General features: G+C 45.8%; 1 protein-coding gene across 2 annotated transcripts in view; it reads left to right on the plus strand.

The window, feature by feature from the left end:
- The window catches only part of slc25a22a (solute carrier family 25 member 22a), a 141123-nt gene that overhangs the window by 34421 nt on the left and 84575 nt on the right, over positions 1-22127 (plus strand). The window contains exons 1-2 of one of the 2 annotated variants that reach the window (XM_031802131.1): positions 3716-3799; positions 21038-21389. In XM_031802131.1, coding sequence (XP_031657991.1) covers positions 21370-21389 — 20 coding nt within the window. In that variant the 5' untranslated portion in view covers positions 3716-3799; positions 21038-21369. Of the gene's footprint in view, positions 1-3715; positions 3800-21037; positions 21390-22127 lie in introns of those variants that run through there. The other variant, XM_031802130.1, reaches the window with a different exon arrangement.

Raw genomic sequence — 22127 nt, forward strand, 5'->3', positions numbered from 1 at the left:
TTTAGGTTATTGTCCTGCTGAAAGGTGAAATCTCTCAGTGTCTGGTGGAAAGCAGACTGAACCAGGTTTTCCTCTAGGATTTTTTCCTGTGCTTAGCTCCATTCAGTTTATTTTGTATCCTGAAAAACTCCCCAGTCTTTAATGATTACAAGCATACCCATAACATGATGCAGCCATCATTGTGCTTGAACATATGGAGAGTGGTACTCAGTAATGTGTTGTATTGGGTTTGCCCCAAATATTTTCAGGACAAAAAGTGAACTGCTTAGGAACATGTTTTGCAGTATTACTTTAGTGCCATGTTGCAAACAGGATACATGTTTAGTCATATTTAAAAAAATCACAGCCATTAAAGTCACCATTGGCCTCATGGTGAAATTTCCTGCGCAGTTTCCTTCCTCTCTGGCAACTGAGTTAGGATGGTTGCCTGTATCTCTGCAGTGACTGGGTATATTGATACACCATCCAAAGGGTAATTAATAACTTCACCATGCTCAAAGGGATATTCATGGTCTGTTCCCTGGTCTCTGTGGTTGAATCTGTGTTTGAAATTCACTGCTCGACTAAGGGACCTTACAGATAATTGTATGTGTGGGGTACAGAGATGAGGTAGTCATTCAGAAATCATTTTAAACATTTTTTTTTTTTTTTTTTTTAAACACTCATTTAAAATATTGTCCATGCAACTTAATATGTGACTAGTTAAGCACATATTTACTCCTGAACTCATTTAGTCTTGCCATAACAAAGATTGAATAGTTATTGACATTTCAGCTTTTAATTTTTAATGAATTTGTAAAAGAATTATAAAGACATAATTCCACTTTGACATGGAGCTTTGTGTGTAGGCCAATGACAAAGAATAGCAATTGAATCCATTTTAAATTCAGGCTGTAACACAACAAAATGTGGAAATAATCAAGGGATTGTGAATACTTCCTGAAGGCCCTGTAGGGTCACTTTTTTACCACCTGGGCCTTGTCCTTTTTAAAAATGTATTTAACCAGGCAAGTCAGTTAAGAACAAATTCGTATTTACAATGACTGCCTACACCGGCTAAACCGTCCCCTAACCCGGACGACAATGGGCCAATTGTGCACCGCCATGTTGTGATACAGCCCGGGATCGAACCAGGGTATGTAGTGACGCCTGTAGCACTGAGATGCAGTGCCTTAGACCCACACTCATGAGGGTGATGAGATGACTAGCCCTTTTTGTCATCACAGGCCATTCATCTAGTCTATTATCAGTCACTCTACTATCTAGTCTACCATAATTCAGTCAACTATCTAGTCTATCATCACTCAGTCTACTATCTAGTCTACCATAATTCAGTCAACCATCTAGTCTACCACTTGCCAGTCTACTATCTAGTCTATCATCAGTCAGTCTATCATCGCTCAGTCTACTATCTAGTCTATCATCGCTCAGTCTACTGTCTGGTCTATCATCGCTCAGTCTATCATCGCTCAGTCTACTATCTAGTCTATCATCGTTCAGTCTACTATCTAGTCTAACATCGTTCAGTCTACTATCTGGTCTATCATCACTCAGTCTACTATCTGGTCTATCATCGCTCAGTCTACTATCTAGTCTATCATCGTTCAGTCTACTATCTGGTCTATCATCGCTCAGTCTATCATCACTCAGTCTACTATCTGGTCTATCATCGCTCAGTCTACTATCTAGTCTGTCATCGTTCAGTCTACTATCTAGTCTATCATCGTTCAGTCTACTATCTAGTCTATCATCGCTCAGTCTACTATCTGGTCTATCATCACTCAGTCTATCGTCACTCAGTCTACTATCTGGTCTATCATCGCTCAGTCTATCGTCAGTCAGTCTACTATCTGGTCTATCATCAGTCAGTCTACTATCTGGTCTATCATCACTCAGTCTGCTATCTAGTCTATCATCGCTCAGTCTACTATCTAGTCTATCATCGCTCAGTCTACTATCTAGTCTATCATCGCACAGTCTACTATCTAGTCTATCATCGCTCAGTCTACTATCTAGTCTATCATCAGTCAGTCTACTATCTAGTCTATCATCGTTCAGTCTACTATCTAGTCTATCATCAGTCAGTCTACTATCTGGTCTATCATCGCTCAGTCTACTATCTAGTCTATCATCAGTCAGTCTACTATCTAGTCTATCATCGTTCAGTCTACTATCTAGTCTATCATCGCTCAGTCTACTATCTGGTCTATCATCAGTCAGTCTACTATCTGGTCTATCATCGCTCAGTCTACTATCTAGTCTATCATCAGTCAGTCTACTATCTAGTCTATCATCAGTCAGTCTACTATCTAGTCTATCATCAGTCAGTCTACTATCTAGTCTATCATCAGTCAGTCTACTATCTAGTCTATCATCGCTCAGTCTACTATCTAGTCTATCATCGCTCAGTCTACTATCTAGTCTAACATCGTTCAGTCTACTATCTGGTCTATCATCACTCAGTCTACTATCTGGTCTATCATCGCTCAGTCTACTATCTAGTCTATCATCGTTCAGTCTACTATCTGGTCTATCATCGCTCAGTCTACTATCTAGTCTATCATCAGTCAGTCTACTATCTAGTCTATCATCAGTCAGTCTACTATCTGGTCTATCATCGCACAGTCCACTATCTAGTCTATCATTGTTCAGTCTACTATCTAGTCTATCATCGCTCAGTCTACCATCTAGTCTATCATCAGTCAGTCTACTATCAAGTCCATCTTTATTCAGTCTAGTGTACCATCATGTACTGTACATCTTTCAGACAGACTATCAATCAATCAATCATTCATTCATTCACTGCGCCCGGTCCGCCACAGGAGTCACTGGTGCGCGATGAGACAAGGATTTCCTGATTTTTGTCCTCTGACCTCCTTGGGTAGGTGGAGGGAGTCTGGAAGGGCATCAAGGAATCTTTGTGTTGTCTGAGAATTTATAGCACGACTTTTGATGCTCCTTGGTTGGGGTCTGAGCAGATTATTTGTTGCGATTGCAAACATAATAAAATGGTGGTCCGACAATCCAGGAGATGCAGTATGTGTCATTAGAGCAGGTGTTCTTACAATCATAACTTAATAGGTTCATATTAGGCTGTATTATACACCTATTATACCATGGCATTGTTGAATACTTGTTTCTGATTGGCTTGAAGGGCATTCTAGAGCGTGCAATATTTCCCTATAACTCACAGTATATCAACAGGGTAGAATTCAATGGTTTTAGTTCATTCTATAACTCACAATATATCAACAGGGTAGAATTCAATGGCTTTACTTCATTCTATAACTCACAATGTAATGAAACAGCAGGGAGCAGGTCTCGAACCCTCTACCTTCTAGCCCGAGGTCCCGCGCGCGATCGACTGTGCCGCAAAAGCAAGCTCGTGCGGCAGAGTCGATTTCCGCGCACTTATAAACCCAGGGTCGTTACAATATCAACACGGTAGAATTCAATGGCTTTACTTCATTCTTACATATTCTATGTCTGAGCTGCTTTTCAAAGCAAAAAAAAGTTGAATTGAAAACATTATTGTCATTTTTAAAAGGGATTTTCATACTTAGTAAGCTAGGACTGATGGTTTGGTTAGCTGAGCTAGCAAGTCTGTTTGGTTACCACGGCAACTACTGTAGCTATCTAGTAAACAAGCTAGTTACTTCAGTGGCTGTTGAACACATTTATACCTGCAAATCAACACATTTCTAGAGGTAAATGTGTTAAATTATAGCCAGGGTATTAAAGGGATAATCAACTCGGGTCTCTATTCTTTCACTGGGAAAATAATGCCACTCCATTGAAGGTCAGTTTTTCCTACTCCACTAAGCGCGTCGAGGAACACACCTTCCACGTCGTTCATTTATTTTCCATACAACGCATTGTATTATCGTTGTATTATCCTTTACTTATAGAGTTACACGTTTATTTGCCATGTGTAAATGAATACTTCAGAAATCTTCCTCATTGTTTTGACCAAAGCATTTAACTCACTCTTTTGATCAAATCAAATTGTATTAGTCACATGTTCCGAATACAACAGGTGTTTCAGACAGACAGGATAGAATATCTATCAATCAATTATTGGCATTACCAAAGCATTTAACTCACTCTTTTGATCAAATCAAATGTTATTAGTCACATGCGCCGAATACAACAGGTGTAATAGACCTTACAGTGAGAAAAGTATTGGCATTACCAGAGCATCTAACTCACTGTTTGGACCACAGCATCTAACTCACTGTTTGGACCAGAGCATCTAACTCACTGTTTTGACCACAGCATCTGCATAAGAATGCCCTTGTTGAGTTGCACCATGCCCATTGTGCAAGTCAAATAAACTGGGTTGACGTTGTAGTAAGAGCAGTTGATTCCGGTTAGTCAACGTGATGTTGTAGGCTTGGGGCAGTTGGCACACTGGCTGGTATGATACTGGTAACTTCCATCTTGATCTCTGCAGAATATTATATCACAATTGCAGTGCATCTAACCTTGAACATGAGTCCTGTCCTGGGCTAGCATCCCAAATTGAACCCCATTCCCTATATAGTGCACTACTTTTATGGGTCCTTCTCAAAAGTAGTACACTACTTTTATGGGTCCTTGTCAAAAGTAGTGCACTAGGGAATAGGGTTCTATAGGGCCCTGGTTAACAGTAGTGTACTATATAGGGAATAGGGTTCTATAGGGCCCTGGTTAACAGTAGTGTACTATATAGGGAATAGGGTTCTATAGGGCCCTGGTTAACAGTAGTGCAGTATATAGGGAATAGGGTTCTATAGGGCCCTGGTTAACAGTGGTGGAGTATATAGGGAATAGGGTTCTATAGGGCCCTGGTTAACAGTGGTGCAGTATATAGGGAATAGGGTTCTATAGGACCCTGGTTAACAGTGGTGCAGTATATAGGGAATAGGGTTCTATAGGGCCCTGGTTAACAGTGGTGCAGTATATAGGGAATAGGGTTCTATAGGACCCTGGTTAACAGTGGTGCAGTATATAGGGAATAGGGTTCTATAGGGCCCTGGTTAACAGTGGTGCAGTATATAGGGAATAGGGTTCTATAGGGCCCTGGTTAACAGTGGTGCAGTATATAGGGAATAGGGTTCTATAGGGCCCTGGTTAACAGTGGTGCAGTATATAGGGAATAGGGTTCTATAGGGCCCTGGTTAACAGTAGTGCAGTATATAGGGAATAGGGTTCTATAGGGCCCTGGTTAACAGTGGTGCAGTATATAGGGAATAGGGTTCTATAGGGCCCTGGTTAACAGTAGTGCAGTATATAGGGAATAGGGTTCTATAGGGCCCTGGTTAACAGTAGTGCAGTATATAGGGAATTAATTGCCATTTGGGATTCAGTCCTGAAGCTCTAAACTCCAATTAATAGAGCATACATTAGGTTAAGCAGTACCTGTAGTACTGTAGTATCGTAGTAATAGAGTATATGTAGTACTATTGTACTGTAGTAATGTAGTATCTGTAGAACTGTAGTATCTGTACTATATGTAGTAATGTAGTATATGTAGTACTGTAGTATCCGTAGTAATGTAGGACTGTAGTATCTGTACTACTGTAGTACTGTAGTAATGTAGTAATGTAGTATCCGTTGTACTGTAGTATCTGTAGTAATGTAGTACTGTAGTACCGTAGTATCTGCAGTACTGTAGTATCTGTAGTACTGTAGTATCTGTAGTATATGTAGTAATGTAGTATATGTAGTACTGTAGTATCTGTAGTACTGTATTATCTGTTGAACTGTAGTACTGTAGTATCTGTTGTACTGTAGTAATGTAGTATCTATTGTACTGTAGTAATGTAGTATCTGTAGTAATGTAGTATCTGTAGTACTGTAGTATCTGTAGTACTGTAGTATCTGTAGTAATGTAGTACTGTAGTATCTGGTGTACTGTAGTAATGTAGTATATGTAGTACTGTAGTATCTGTAGTACTGTAGTATCTGTAGTAATGTAGTACTGTAGTATCTGGTGTACTGTAGTAATGTAGTATCTGTAGTAATGTAGTATCTGTAGTACTGTAGTATCTGTTGTACTGTAGCACTCTAGTAATGTAGTACTGTAGTACTGTAGTAATGTAGTATCTGTAGTAATGTAGTATCTGTAGTACTGTAGTATCTGTTGTACTGTAGCACTCTAGTAATGTAGTACTGTAGTACTGTAGTAATGTAGTATCTATATACCGAGTCATGTAGCCTCAGTACGCATCATAATCAGTCAGCCAATACCGAGTCATGTAGCGACAGTATGCATCATAATCAGTCAGCCAATACCGAGTCATGTAGCCTCAGTAAGCATCATAATCAGTCAGCCAATACCGAGTCATGTAGCCTCAGTACGCATCATAATCAGTCAGCCAATACCGAGTCATGTAGCGACAGTACGTATCATGTCCAGTCAGCCAATACCGAGTCATGTAGCCTCAGTACGCATCATGTCCAGTCAGCCAATACCGAGTCATGTAGCCTCAGTAGGCATCATGTCCAGTCAGCCAATACCGAGTCATGTAGCCTTAGTACGTATCATGTCCAGTCAGCCAATACCGAGTCATGTAGCCTCAGTACGCATCATGTCCAGTCAGCCAATACCGAGTCATGTAGCCTCAGTACGCATCATGTCCAGTCAGCCAATACCGAGTCATGTAGCCTCAGTACGCATCATAATCAGTCAGCCAATACCGAGTCATGTAGCCTCAGTACGCATCATAATCAGTCAGCCAATACTGAGTCATGTAGCGACAGTACGTATCATGTCCAGTCAGCCAATACCGAGTCATGTAGCCTCAGTACGCATCATGTCCAGTCAGCCAATACCGAGTCATGTAGCCTCAGTACGCATCATAATCAGTCAGCCAATACCGAGTCATGTAGCCTCAGTACGCATCATGTCCAGTCAGCCAATACCGAGTCATGTAGCCTCAGTACGCATCATAATCAGTCAGCCAATACCGAGTCATGTAGCCTCAGTACGCATCATGTCCAGTCAGCCAATACCGAGTCATGTAGCCTCAGTACGCATCATGTCCAGTCAGTCATATCCAGGCAGAGCAAAGTCATATCAAAAACCTTTTAAAAAGGCAGGATGATTGAATAGTATGTGAACTACAAATTCAAAACATGATCGAACAGCTGGAGTTTTGCTTGTTAGATTATTTCAGTTAGATTATTCTAGTTAGATTATTTCAGTTAGATTATTCTAGTTAGATTATTTCAGTTAGATTATTCTAGTTAGATTATTTCAGTTAGATTATTCTAGTTAGATTATTTCAGTTAGATTATTCTAGTTAGATTATTCTAGTGGGATTATTCTAGTTAGATTATTTCAGTTAGATTATTTCAATTGGATTATTCTAGTTAGATAATTCTAGTTAGATTATTTCAATTAGATTATTCTAGTTAGATTATTTCAGTTAGATTATTTTGGTATGACAGTCAGCAAGTGCATAATGTAGGCCTGTTGTAAGGATCAGACCCTGTGTGTTTCAGCATAGCACAGGTATTTTTTTATGGCCCAACTGTTGAGGATTTAATGGTGAGCAAGGGTCAGTTTAGTCAAGCCCTGAATGTTATCTGCCTCATTTAGGGCCTAGTTCTGCTTGGGTCTTTTGGCAACACTTTAACCAGGCTGGTTATCAGTTGATGTTCTGTATCTGTAGTCACTGCAGTTCAGTTGGAGTCCAGGGTCTTGTTCATTCGGCAACAAACGGAAGAAAACTGACTAAAAAGAGGGAGGTACACCTATCCTTGTCTAATAAGAAATCCCTGTTTACATTTTCTGTTGCAAAATGTTTTAAAATATTTTGTTACTGTTTTGACCTAATGAACAGAACCCTTGTAAGGGAAACTGACTGTAGCATTGTAGCTTAAAGAGTTCAATGTTCTGCTGTCCTGGTAACTAAGGCTGAATCCCAAATAGAACCCTATTCCCTATATAGTGCACTACTTTAGACCAGAGCCCTATAGAACCCTATTCCCTATATAGTGCACTACTTTAAATCTGGGCCATATAGAACCCTATTCCCTATATAGTGCATTACTTTAGACCAGAGCCCTATAGAACTCTATTCCCTATATAGTGCCCTACCTTAGACCAGAGCCCTATAGAACCCTATTCCCTATATAGTGCCCTACTTTAAATCTGGGCCCTATAGAACCCTATTCCCTATATAGTGCATTACTTTAGACCAGAGCCCTATAGAACTCTATTCCCTATATAGTGCCCTACTTTAGACCAGAGCCCTATAGAACCCTATTCCCTATATAGTGCCCTACTTTAGACCAGAGCCCTATAGAACCCTATTCCCCATATAGTGCACTACTTTAGACCAGAGCCCTATAGAACCCTATTCCCTATATAGTGCACTACTTTAAATCTGGGCCCTATAGAACTCTATTCCCTATATAGTGCATTACTTTAGACCAGAGCCCTATAGAACTCTATTCCCTATATAGTGCATTACTTTAGACCAGAGCCCTATGGGGGCTAGGGAGTAGTGTGCTATATGGTTCCTAGTCAGAAGTAGTGCACTACATAGGGAATAGAGCACAAGTTGGAACATATGTAAGATGCTTATTCAACACTTCTATTGTTATTTATCAGTGTTATCAGTCTTCAAGGTACAAAGTAAAGATAGGAAGTGTGTGTGGGTGTGTGTGACGTTTCAAGTCACACTGGAATGTCACGTAAGAAGTTCCAGATTAGGCCTGTAAACCTGTAGTTTGTCAGATGTGCAGTTTGCTGTCTACTCAACATTTAATTGTTATTTTATTATTTAATCTTTATTTAACTAGCCAAGTCAGTTAAAGAAAAAAATATTATTTAAAATGCCGGTCTAAACCGGCCAAACCCGGACGACGCTGGGACAGTTGTGCGCTGCCCTGTGGGACTCCCAATCACATCTGGATGTGATGCAGCCTGGGTAGGCTAGCCTATTTCTCAACCTCTCTGTTTCTATAGTGGATCAGTTGTTTCTCAGTTTTTCTGTTTCTATAGTGGATCAGTTGTTTCTCTGTTTCTCTGTTTCTATAGTGGATCAGTTGTTTCTCTGTTTCTCTGTTTCTATCGTGGATCAGTTGTTTCTCTGTTTCTCTGTTTCCATAGTGGATCAGTTGTTTCTCTGTTTCCATAGTGGATCAGTTGTTTCTCTGTTTCCATAGTGGATCAGTTGTTTCTCTGTTTCCATAGTGGATCAGTTGTTTCTCTGTTTCCATAGTGGATCAGTTGTTTTTCTGTTTCTCTGTTTCCATAGTGGATCAGTTGTTTCTCTGTTTCTATAGTGGCTATATACAGGGGGTACCGGTACAGAGTCAATGTGGAGGCTATATACAGGGGGTACTGGTACAGAGTCAATGTGGAGGCTATATACAGGTTATTACGGTACAGAGTCAATGTGGAGGCTATATACAGGGGGTACCGGTACAGAGTCAATGCAGAGACTATATACAGGGGGTACCGGTACCGAGTCAGTGTGGAGGCTATATACAGGGGGTACCGGTACCGAGTCAGTGTGGAGGCTATATACAGGGGGTACCGGTACAGAGTCAGTGTGGAGGCTATATACAGGGGGTACCGAGTCAGTGTGGAGGCTATATACAGGGGATACCGGTACCGAGTCAGTGTGGAGGCTATATACAGGGGGTACAGAGTCAGTGTGGAGGCTATATACAGGGGGTACCGGTACTGAGTCAGTGTGTAGGCTATATACAGGGGGTACCGGTACCGAGTCAGTGTGGAGGCTATATACAGGGGGCACCGGTACCGAGTCAGTGTGGAGGCTATATACAGGGGGTACCGGTACAGAGTCAATGCAGAGGCTATATACAGGGGGTACCGGTACCGAGTCAGTGTGGAGGCTATATACAGGGGGTACCGGTACAGAGTCAGTGTGGAGTCTATATACAGGGGGTACCGGTACAGAGTCAGTGTGGAGGCTATATACAGGGGGTACCGAGTCAGTGTGGAGGCTATATACAGGGGATACCGTACCGAGTCAGTGTGGAGGCTATATACAGGGGGTACCGGTACAGAGTCAATGTGGAGGCTATATACAGGGGGTATCGGTACCGATTCAGTGTGGAGGCTATATACAGGGGGTACCGGTACAGAGTCAGTGTGGAGGCTATATACAGGGGGTACCGGTACAGAGTCAATGTGGAGGCTATATACAGGGGGTATCGGTATCGAGTCAGTGTGGAGGCTATATACAGGGGGTACCGGTACAGAGTCAGTGTGGAGGCTATATACAGGGGGTACCGGTACAGAGTCAATGTGGAGGCTATATACAGGGGGTACCGGTACAGAGTCAGTGTGGAGGCTATATACAGGGGGGTACCGGTACAGAGTCAGTGTGGAGGCTATATACAGGAGGCACCGGTACAGAGTCAATGTGGAGGCTATATACAGGGGGTACCGGTACAGAGTCAGTGTGGAGGCTATATACAGGGGGTACCGGTACAGAGTCAGTGTGGAGGCTATATACAGGGGGTACCGGTACAGAGTCAGTGTGGAGGCTATATACAGGAGGGTATTGGTACAGAATCAGTGTGGAGGCTATATACAGGGGGTACCGGCACCGAGTCAGTGAGCAGGGGTACAGGTTAGTTGAGGTAATTTGTACATGAAGGTGGGGGTAAAGTGACAATACATAGCTTATTGATGAGCTTTGAGGGCACTATGGTGTTGGACACTGAGCTGTTGTCAATGAATAGCATTCTCACATAGGTGTTCCTTTTGTCCAGGTGAGAAAGGGCAGTGCGATTGAGATTGCATCATCTGTGGATCTGTTGGGGCGGTATGTAAATTGGAGTGGGTCTAGGGTTTCTGGGATGATGGTGTTGATGTGAGACATGACCCGCCTTCAAAGCACTTCATGGCTACTGATGTGAGAGCTACGAGGCAGTAATCATTTAGGCAGGTTACCTTCGCTGTCTTGGGCACAGGGACTGTGGTGGTCTGCTTGAAACATGTAGGTATTACAGACTGGGTCACTACAAAAATACAAAGATACAGGCTTCCTTCCTAACTCAGTTGCCAGAGAGGAAGGAAACCCTTCAGGGATTTCACCATGAGGCCAATGGTGACTTTAAAACAGTTACAGAATTGAATGGCTGTGATAGGAGAATGTTGAGGACGATGTTAATGTATATTGCATTAAGCTAGCTAGTAGCATGCTATATATAGACATTGTTTATATATATTGCATTAAGCTAGCTAGTAGCATGCTAGAAACAGACATTGTTAATATATATTGCATTAAGCTAGCTAGTAGCATGCTAGAAACAGACGATGTTAATGTATATTGCATTAAGCTAATAGTAGCATGCTAGAAACAGACATTGTTTATATATTGCATTAAGCTAGCTAGTAGCATGCTAGAAACAGACATTGTTATATATTGCATTAAGCTAACTAGTAGCATGCTAGAAACAGACAATGTTAATGTATATTGCATTAAGCTAGATAGTAGCATGCTAGAAACAGACATTGTTTATATATTGCATTAAGCTAGCTACAGTAGGTTACACTGCTACTGTCATAGTTCTATGGCACAGCTACATTTCAGTGGCCACTAGCCATGATTGAGACAATGCTATTAACATGTAGTCTAATGTTTGAGCACAACGCTACAGCGCCAGTTACTGCTACTGGCGTAGTTGGTACGGAATCCAGATGGATCCTAGTGAGTCGGTCACAGTGAGGTGGGAGCAGAGAGAGCACACTCAGTTTGAAGGGATTGGAAGGGATGATGATTCCTAGGGGATTAGAGTGGTCCGTGCCAACCTGTCGCCTGCGTTCTACTATCACACACACACACACACACACACACACACACACACACACACACACACACACACACACACACACACACACACACACACACACACACACATTAGTCTTGTATACGCACACTTCATATAAAGTACTATATAATCATTAAACCCTGAATCTGCAACACTATATAATCATTTTATTTCAATAAACCCTTGTAATTGATATTGGTTCAGAGGATTTGCAAAGTAAACTGCCTAGAAAAAGGAAGCGAGAGAGAGAGAGAGGACAGAGGCCTGGGAAGAGAAGTGTGAGAAAGAGGACAGAGGCCTGGGAAGAGATGTGAGAGAGAGAGAGGACAGAGGCCTGGGAAGAGATGTGAGAGAGAGAGAGAGAGAGGACAGAGGCCTGGGAAGAGATGTGAGAGAGAGAGAGGACAGAGGCCTGGGAAGAGATGTGAGAGAGAGAAGACAGATGCCTGTGAGAGAGAGAGAGAGAGAGGACAGAGGTCTGGGAAGAGAAGTGAGAGAGAGAGGACAGATGCCTGGGAAGAGAAGTGAGAGAGAGAGGACAGATGCCTGTGAGAGAGAGAGAGAGGACAGAGGTCTGGGAAGAGATGTGAGAGAGAGAGAGGACAGAGGCCTGGGAAGAGATCTGTGAGAAAGAGGACAGAGGTCTGGGAAGAGATGTGAGAGAGAGAGAGGACAGAGGCCTGGGAAGAGATGTGAGTGAGAGAGAGGACAGAGGTCTGGGAAGAGATGTGTGTGAGAGAGAGAGGACAGAGGCCTGGGAAGAGAAGTGTGAGAAAGAGGACAGAGGTCTGGGAAGAGATGTGAGAGAGAGAAAGGACAGAGGCCTGGGAAGAGATGTGAGTGAGAGAGGACAGAGGCCTGGGAAGAGAAGTGAGTGAGAGAGGACAGATGCCTGTGAGAGAGAGAGAGAGAGGACAGAGGTCTGGGAAGAGATGTGAGAGAGAGAGAGAGAGAGAGAGAGAGAGAGAGAGAGAGGACAGATGCCTGTGAGAGAGAGAGAGAGGACAGAGGTCTGGGAAGAGAAGTGAGTGAGAGAGGACAGATGCCTGGGAAGAGAAGTGAGTGAGAGAGAGGACAGATGCCTGGGAAGAGAAGTGAGTGAGAGAGAGGACAGAGGCCTGGGAAGAGATGTGAGAGAGAGAGAGAGAGAGAGAGAGAGAGAGAGAGAGAGGACAGATGCCTGTGAGAGAGAGAGAGAGGACAGAGGTCTGGGAAGAGAAGTGTGAGAGAGAGAGGACAGAGGTCTGGGAAGAGATGTGTGAGAGAGAGAGGACAGAGGCCTGGGAAGAGATGTGAGAGAGAGAGGACAGAGTCCTGGGAAGAGAAGTGAGAGAGAGAGAGAGAGAGAGAGAGGACAGATGCCTGTGAGAGAGAGAGAGAGGACAGAGGCCTGGAAAGAGATGTGAGAGAGAGAGAGGACAGAGGCCTGGGAAGAGAAGTGTGAGAGAGAGAGGACAGAGGCCTGGGAAGAGAAGTGTGAGAGAGAGAGGACAGAGGCCTGGGAAGAGATGTGTGAGAGAGAGAGAGAGAGAGAGAGGCCTGGGAAGAGATGTGTGAGAGAGAGAGAGAGAGAGAGAGGCCTGGGAAGAGATGTGTGTGAGAGAGAGAGAGAGAGGACAGAGGCCTTGGAAGAGATGTGTGAGAGAGAGAGAGAGAGAGAGAGAGAGGACAGAGGCCTGGGAGAGATGTGTGAGAGAGAGAGAGAGAGAGAGGCCTGGGAAGAGATGTGTGTGAGAGAGAGAGAGAGAGGACAGAGGCCTTGGAAGAGATGTGTGAGAGAGAGAGGACAGAGGTCTGGGAAGAGAAGTGTGAGAGAGAGAGGACAGAGGCCTGGGAAGAGATGTGAGAGAGAGAGAGAGAGAGGACTGATGCCTGTGAGAGAGAGAGAGAGGACAGAGGCCTGGGAAGAGAAGTGAGTGAGAGAGGACAGATGCCTGGGAAGAGAAGTGAGTGAGAGAGAGGACAGATGCCTGGGAAGAGAAGTGAGTGAGAGAGAGGACAGAGGCCTGGGAAGAGATGTGAGAGAGAGAGAGAGAGAGGAGAGATGCCTGTGAGAGAGAGAGAGAGGACAGAGGTCTGGGAAGAGAAGTGAGTGAGAGAGGACAGATGCCTGGGAAGAGAAGTGAGAGAGAGAGGACAGATGCCTGGGAAGAGAAGTGAGTGAGAGAGAGGACAGAGTCCTGGGAAGAGATGTGAGAGAGAGAGAGAGAGAGAGAGAGGACAGATGCCTGTGAGAGAGAGAGAGAGGACAGAGGTCTGGGAAGAGAAGTGTGAGAGAGAGAGGACAGAGGTCTGGGAAGAGATGTGAGAGAGGGAGAGGACAGAGGCCTGGGAAGAGATGTGAGAGAGAGAGGACAGAGTCCTGGGAAGAGAGTGAGAGAGAGAGAGAGAGAGAGGACAGATGCCTGTGTGAGAGAGAGATAGAGGACAGAGGCCTGGGAAGAGAAGTGTGAGAGAGAGAGGACAGAGGCCTGGGAAGAGAAGTGTGAGAGAGAGAGAGAGAGAGAGAGGACAGAGGCCTGGGAAGAGATGTGTGTGAGAGAGAGAGAGAGAGGCCTGGGAAGAGATGTGTGTGAGAGAGAGAGAGAGAGAGAGGACAGAGGCCTGGGAAGAGATGTGTGAGAGAGAGAGGACAGAGGTCTGGGAAGAGAAGTGTGAGAGAGAGGACAGATGCCTGTGAGAGAGAGAGAGAGAGGACAGAGGCCTGGGAAGAGAAGTGTGAGAGAGAGGACAGATGCCTGTGAGAGAGAGAGAGAGAGAGAGAGGACAGAGGTCTAGGAAGAGAAGTGAGAGAGAGAGAGGACAGAGGCCTGGGAAGAGATGTGAGAGAGAGAGAGGACAGAGGCCTGGGAAGAGATGTGAGAGAGAGAGAGAGGACAGAGGCCTGGGAAGAGATGTGAGAGAGAGAAGACAGATGCTTGTGAGAGAGAGAGAGAGAGAGGACAGAGGTCTGGGAAGAGAAGTGAGAGAGAGAGGACAGATGCCTGGGAAGAGAAGTGAGAGAGAGAGGACAGATGCCTGTGAGAGAGAGAGAGAGGACAGAGGTCTGGGAAGAGATGTGAGAGAGAGAGAGGACAGAGGCCTGGGAAGAGATGTGTGAGAAAGAGGACAGAGGTCTGGGAAGAGATGTGAGAGAGAGAGAGGACAGAGGCCTGGGAAGAGATGTGAGTGAGAGAGAGGACAGAGGTCTGGGAAGAGATGTGTGTGAGAGAGAGAGGACAGAGGCCTGGGAAGAGAAGTGTGAGAAAGAGGACAGAGGTCTGGGAAGAGATGTGAGAGAAAGAGAGGACAGAGGCCTGGGAAGAGATGTGAGTGAGAGAGAGGACAGATGCCTGGGAAGAGAAGTGAGTGAGAGAGAGGACAGAGGCCTGGGAAGAGATGTGAGAGAGAGAGAGAGAGAGAGAGGACAGATGCCTGTGAGAGAGAGAGAGAGGAACAGAGGTCTGGGAAGAGAAGTGTGAGAGAGAGAGGACAGAGGTCTGGGAAGAGATGTGAGAGAGAGAGGACAGAGGTCTGGGAAGAGATGTGAGAGAGAGAGGACAGAGGCCTGGGAAGAGAAGTGAGTGAGAGAGGACAGATGCCTGTGAGAGAGAGAGAGAGAGGACAGAGGTCTGGGAAGAGATGTGAGAGAGAGAGAGAGAGAGAGAGAGAGAGAGAGGACAGATGCCTGTGAGAGAGAGAGAGAGGAACAGAGGTCTGGGAAGAGAGTGAGGGTAGAGAGGAGCAGTATGCCTGGGAAGAAGAAGTGAGTGAGAGAGAGGAACAGATGGCCTGGGAAGAGAAGTGAGTGAGAGAGAGGACGAGCAGGCCTGGGAAGAGATGTGAGAGCAGAGAGAGAAGAGAGAGAGAGAGAGAGAGGGACAGATGTCCTGTGGAGAGAGAGAGAGAGTGACATAGGTCTGGGGAAGAGAAGTTGTGAGAGAGATGAGAGAACGATGGTCTGGGAAGAGATGTGTGAGAGAGCAGAGGACAGAGGCCTGGGAAGAGATGAGAGAGAGAGGACTAGGTCCTGGAAGAGAAGTGAGAGAGAGATAGAGAAGAGAGAGGAGAGAAGATGGACAGAATTGCCTGTGATGAAGAGAAGGATGAGGACAGAGGCCTGGCAAAATAGATGTGAAGAGAGAGAGAGGACAATGCCGTGAAGAGAAGTGTGAGAGAGAGAGGACAGAGCCTGGTGGAAGAGAACGTGTGGAGAGAGAGGGAACAGAGGCCCTGGGAAGAGATGTGTGAGAGAGAGAGAGAGAGAGAGAGGCCTGGAAGAGATGTGTGAGAGAGAGAGAGAGAGAGAGAGGCCTGGGAAGAGATGTGTGTGAGAGAGAGAGAGAGAGAGAGGACAGAGGCCTTGGAAGAGATGTGTGTGAGAGAGAGAGAGAGAGAGAGAGAGAGGACAGAGGCCTGGGAAGAGATGTGTTGAGAGAGAGAGAGAGAGAGAGGCCTGGGAAGAGATGTGTGTGAGAGAGAGAGAGAGAGAGAGGACAGAGGCCTTGGAAGAGATGTGTGAGAGAGAGAGGACAGAGGTCTGGGAAGAGAAGTGTGAGAGAGAGAGGACAGAGGCCTGGGAAGAGATGTGAGAGAGAGAGAGAGAGAGGACTGATGCCTGTGAGAGAGAGAGAGAGGACAGAGGCCTGGGAAGAGAAGTGAGTGAGAGAGGACAGATGCCTGGGAAGAGAAGTGAGTGAGAGAGAGGACAGATGCCTGGGAAGAGAAGTGAGTGAGAGAGAGGACAGAGGCCTGGGAAGAGATGTGAGAGAGAGAGAGAGAGAGGAGAGATGCCTGTGAGAGAGAGAGAGAGGACAGAGGTCTGGGAAGAGAAGTGAGTGAGAGAGGACAGATGCCTGGGAAGAGAAGTGAGAGAGAGAGGACAGATGCCTGGGAAGAGAAGTGAGTGAGAGAGAGGACAGAGGCCTGGGAAGAGATGTGAGAGAGAGAGAGAGAGAGAGAGAGGACAGATGCCTGTGAGAGAGAGAGAGAGGACAGAGGTCTGGGAAGAGAAGTGTGAGAGAGAGAGGACAGAGGTCTGGGAAGAGATGTGAGAGAGGGAGAGGACAGAGGCCTGGGAAGAGATGTGAGAGAGAGAGGACAGAGTCCTGGGAAGAGAAGTGAGAGAGAGAGAGAGAGAGAGGACAGATGCCTGTGTGAGAGAGAGATAGAGGACAGAGGCCTGGGAAGAGAAGTGTGAGAGAGAGAGGACAGAGGCCTGGGAAGAGAAGTGTGTGAGAGAGAGAGAGAGAGGACAGAGGCCTGGGAAGAGATGTGTGTGAGAGAGAGAGAGAGAGGCCTGGGAAGAGATGTGTGTGAGAGAGAGAGAGAGAGGACAGAGGCCTGGGAAGAGATGTGTGAGAGAGAGAGGACAGAGGTCTGGGAAGAGAAGTGTGAGAGAGAGGACAGATGCCTGTGAGAGAGAGAGAGAGAGGACAGAGGCCTGGGAAGAGAAGTGTGAGAGAGAGGACAGATGCCTGTGAGAGAGAGAGAGAGAGAGAGAGGACAGAGGTCTAGGAAGAGAAGTGAGAGAGAGAGAGGACAGAGGCCTGGGAAGAGATGTGAGAGAGAGAGAGGACAGAGGCCTGGGAAGAGATGTGAGAGAGAGAGAGAGGACAGAGGCCTGGGAAGAGATGTGAGAGAGAGAAGACAGATGCTTGTGAGAGAGAGAGAGAGAGAGGACAGAGGTCTGGGAAGAGAAGTGAGAGAGAGAGGACAGATGCCTGGGAAGAGAAGTGAGAGAGAGAGGACAGATGCCTGTGAGAGAGAGAGAGAGGACAGAGGTCTGGGAAGAGATGTGAGAGAGAGAGAGGACAGAGGCCTGGGAAGAGATGTGTGAGAAAGAGGACAGAGGTCTGGGAAGAGATGTGAGAGAGAGAGAGGACAGAGGCCTGGGAAGAGATGTGAGTGAGAGAGAGGACAGAGGTCTGGGAAGAGATGTGTGTGAGAGAGAGAGGACAGAGGCCTGGGAAGAGAAGTGTGAGAAAGAGGACAGAGGTCTGGGAAGAGATGTGAGAGAAAGAGAGGACAGAGGCCTGGGAAGAGATGTGAGTGAGAGAGAGGACAGATGCCTGGGAAGAGAAGTGAGTGAGAGAGAGGACAGAGGCCTGGGAAGAGATGTGAGAGAGAGAGAGAGAGAGAGAGAGGACAGATGCCTGTGAGAGAGAGAGAGAGGACAGAGGTCTGGGAAGAGAAGTGTGAGAGAGAGAGGACAGAGGTCTGGGAAGAGATGTGAGAGAGAGAGAGGACAGAGGCCTGGGAAGAGATGTGAGAGAGAGAGGACAGAGTCCTGGGAAGAGAAGTGAGAGAGAGAGAGAGAGAGAGAGGACAGATGCCTGTGAGAGAGAGAGAGAGAGGACAGAGGCCTGGAAAGAGATGTGAGAGAGAGAGAGGACAGATGCCTGTGAGAGAGAGAGAGAGAGGACAGAGGCCTGGGAAGAGATGTGAGAGAGAGAGAGGACAGAGGCCTGGGAAGAGAAGTGTGAGAGAGAGAGGACAGAGGCCTGGGAAGAGATGTGAGAGAGAGAGAGAGAGAGAGGACAGATGCCTGTGAGAGAGAGAGAGAGGACAGAGGCCTGGGAAGAGATGTGTGAGAGAGAGAGGACAGAGGTCTGGGAAGAGATATGTGAGAGAGAGAGAGAGGCCTGGGAAGAGATGTGTGTGAGAGAGAGAGAGAGAGGACAGGCCTGGGAAGAGATGTGTGAGAGAGAGAGGACAGAGGTCTGGGAAGAGAAATGTGAGAGAGAGAGGACAGAGGCCTGGGAAGAGATGTGAGAGAGAGAGAGAGAGAGAGGACAGATGCCTGTGAGAGAGAGAGAGAGAGAGGACAGAGGCCTGGGAAGAGATGTGTGAGAGAGAGAGGACAGAGGTCTGGGAAGAGAAGTGTGAGAGAGAGAGGACAGAGGTCTGGGAAGAGATGTGAGAGAGAGAGAGGACAGAGGCCTGGGAAGAGATGTGAGAGAGAGGACAGAGTCCTGGGAAGAGAAGTGTGAGAGAGAGGACAGATGCCTGTGAGAGAGAGAGAGAGGACAGAGGCCTGGGAAGAGAAGTGTGAGAGAGAGGACAGATGCCTGTGAGAGAGAGAGAGAGAGAGAGAGGACAGAGGCCTGGGAAGAGAAGTGTGAGAGAGAGAGTGAGATAGGAAGAAGAGAGGACAGATGCCTATGAGAGAGAGGGAGAGAGAGAGAGAGAGAGAGAGAGAGAGAGAGAGAGAGAGATAGAAAGAAGAGAGGACAGAGGCCTCTCAGAGAGAGAGAGAAAGAGGAGAGGTAGTCTGGACTGTGAAGCCACAGGGAACAGAAGAGAGGTCAGGTGAGGTGAGAGGGAAGCGAGAGGAGGATCATGAGGTGAGAAGGAGGGGAGGAGAGGAGAGGAGAGGTGAGGTGAGGTAGGAGAGGAGAAGAGAGGAGGGGTGAGGTGAGAGGGAGGAGAGGAGAAGAGAGGAGAGGTGAGGTGAGACAGGAAGTGGAGAAGAGAGGGAAGAGAAGAGAGTAGAATTGAGGTGAGAGGGAGGAGAAGAGAGGAGAGGTGATGTGAGACAGGAAATGGAGAGGAGAGGGCGTAGGTCCTCCATTGGGACTTGTCAGTGAGATTGTGACCTCATCTGACCCCTACACTACAGCCCACCACACACACACACACACACACACACACACACACACACACACACACACACCACACACACACACACACACACACACACACACACACACAAACAAGCACAGTGTACAGCACAGCCAGGGCCCTGAGTCCCCATCCAAACCAAATGCAACACACTGCCATGGAGCACAGCTGCATTCTCAGTGTCCACTGCTCCAGCTGTATTCATTCTAGGCCTGGTACAAGATAAATATCCATGCTGTTCCATCTCTACTGTATAGGCCTAATTGTATACCGAGGATCTGTTTTTCAAGTAAAAAGATAAGTCAGAAAAAGTCTGAGTGGAAAAGAAAGAATGTTCTGTGTTGGAGAGTCACGACTGAAGAGGAAAAGGGTGGGGGGTGGGGGGGGAGGGAGAGGGAGGGAGGGAGGGAGGGAGGGAGAAGGAGAGAGAAGGAGGTTGGGAGGGAGAAGGGGGAGGAAGAGAGAGGGGGAGGGAGAGAGAAGGAGGGAGGGATAAGGGGGGCTGGGTAATAGCTGGGCGAGAGAGACGTCGTGATTGGTTGTGGAAAGGGGGTGGAGAGCGTGTAGGGGGAAATGGAAAGCAGATTTCCACATCAGGGCTGTTTCTGCTCTGCTCTGTACCACCCATCAGGCCTGTTTCTGCTCTGCTCTGTACCACACATCAGGCCTGTTTCTGCTCTGCTGTGTACAAAACATCAGGGGCTTCCGAGTGGCGCAGCAGTCTAAGACACTATGTCTCAGTCCTAGTCACCGGTTCGGATCCTGGCTGTATCACATCCGGCCGTCATAAAGGGTACATAAATCAAATGTAGCGTCTTTCTCTAGGTTTTACCACCAGTCTGATTATAAAGCTTTATGCTTTTCCTTTGTGCTTCACCAATACAGAACATAATGTAGACCGACGCAAACCAAGCAACACCAGGCAACGTACATGCAAACAGATATACTCTGCTGTAGGGCAACACCAGTGTAATGTCAGTACAGTATTCTGATGGCCACCCATCATTAAAACCTCTTATTAAGGATCGGATCCATTATTTATTTTTTTTCCATTTTTCGCCTAAATTCTAACTGCCTATAGATCAGGCCCTGAAGCAAGGATATGCATATTCTTGGTACCATTTGAAAGGAAACACTTTGAAGTTTGTGGAAATGTGAAATGAATGTAGAAGAATATAACACATTAGATCTGGTAAAAGATATTACAAACAACAAAATATGTGTGTTCTATGATTTTATATGTTCCATCATCTTTGAAATGCAAGAGAAAGGCCATAATATCATATTGGAGTTTAGGCGCAATTTAGATTTTGGCCACTAGATGGCAGTAGTGTGCCAGAAAAGTTTCTTATTGATCCAGTGAAGCATTGCAATATATAACAAGCCTTTGGTGTGAGGATACTGCTAACTGAATGAGTATAGCAGCCCACGATAAGGCCACTTTGACAATGTAGGACAAGTCTTAGGAAACAATGTTGTATGGTGACTGTGTGTGTGTGTGTGTGTGTGTGTGCTACAACTCCCTCTCCAGCCTCATCAAGCCCCCAGTTGTTGATGTATTTCAGGGCAACAACTCCTTTGTTCCGAGCGTTGATGTTGTTAGCTAACAGCTTCTATCTTTCACCTTTTTCAGTTATCCCTCCCTATCGAACCTCAACTTCTACTGACCAGCCGGCCCTTCAGAGACCAGTTATCCCTCCCTATCGGACCTCAACTTCTTGCGCTTCAGAGGCCAGCTGACAGACAAGACAACTGACTGATCAAAAATAATAATAATAATAATAACGTTTGGATTCAAAGTTTTAAAGACACAGAAACTAAGGAAGAGCTAACCAACCAAACAGACTGCATTATAGATTAAAGAAAGAAACACACAACAACAATAACAACAGCAGCAGATGGACTGACTGGCACAACAGAAAGACACATATCAACTCTCTGACGACCAGCCGGCGCCTCACATAAATGGCTGACAAGCAGATCAGGTGAGCTAATGGCTACAAAGACTACACTGTGAAATAGAACCCTATTCCCTATATAGTACACTACTTTAGACCAGGGCCCTATAGAACCCTATTCCCTATATAGTACACTACTTTAGACCAGGGCCCTATAGAACCCTATTCCCTATATATAGTACACTACTTTAGACCAGAGCCCTATAGAACCCTATTCCCTATATAGTGCTCTACTTTAGACCAGAGCCCTATAGAACCCTATTCCCTATATAGTACACTACTTTAGACCAGAGTCCTATAGAACCCTATTCCCTATATAGTGCACTACTTTAGACCAGAGTCCTATAGAACCCTATTCCCTATATAGTACACTACTTTAGACCAGAGTCCTATAGAACCCTATTCCCTATATAGTGCACTACTTTAGACCAGAGTCCTATAGAACCCTATTCCCTACATAGTACACTACTGTTGTCCGGGGCCCTCATTGGGCACTATACTATGTAGGGAATAGAGTGCCATCCAGCCTAAACTGTGTTTAGAAAACAGAAGTGAAAGTTGTTGAGTACTGCATTATATTCATGTTCATCTTTCTTCAACAAACAACGCCTTGCCCCGCCCACCTTAGGATCTGTCTTTTCAGCCATCTATTTCCTGTGTTTGTGAGGTATTTTTCAGTATTTCCTGTGTTTAAAAGGTGCTTAATCTTCTTGTCACTTAAATGTCGCTTTATTGGTTTGTTTTTAATTGTATGTACTCCTGGGA

This window comes from Oncorhynchus kisutch, linkage group LG22, assembly GCF_002021735.2.
Source record: "Oncorhynchus kisutch isolate 150728-3 linkage group LG22, Okis_V2, whole genome shotgun sequence".
In the NCBI taxonomy this organism is placed as follows: Eukaryota; Metazoa; Chordata; class Actinopteri; order Salmoniformes; family Salmonidae; genus Oncorhynchus; species Oncorhynchus kisutch.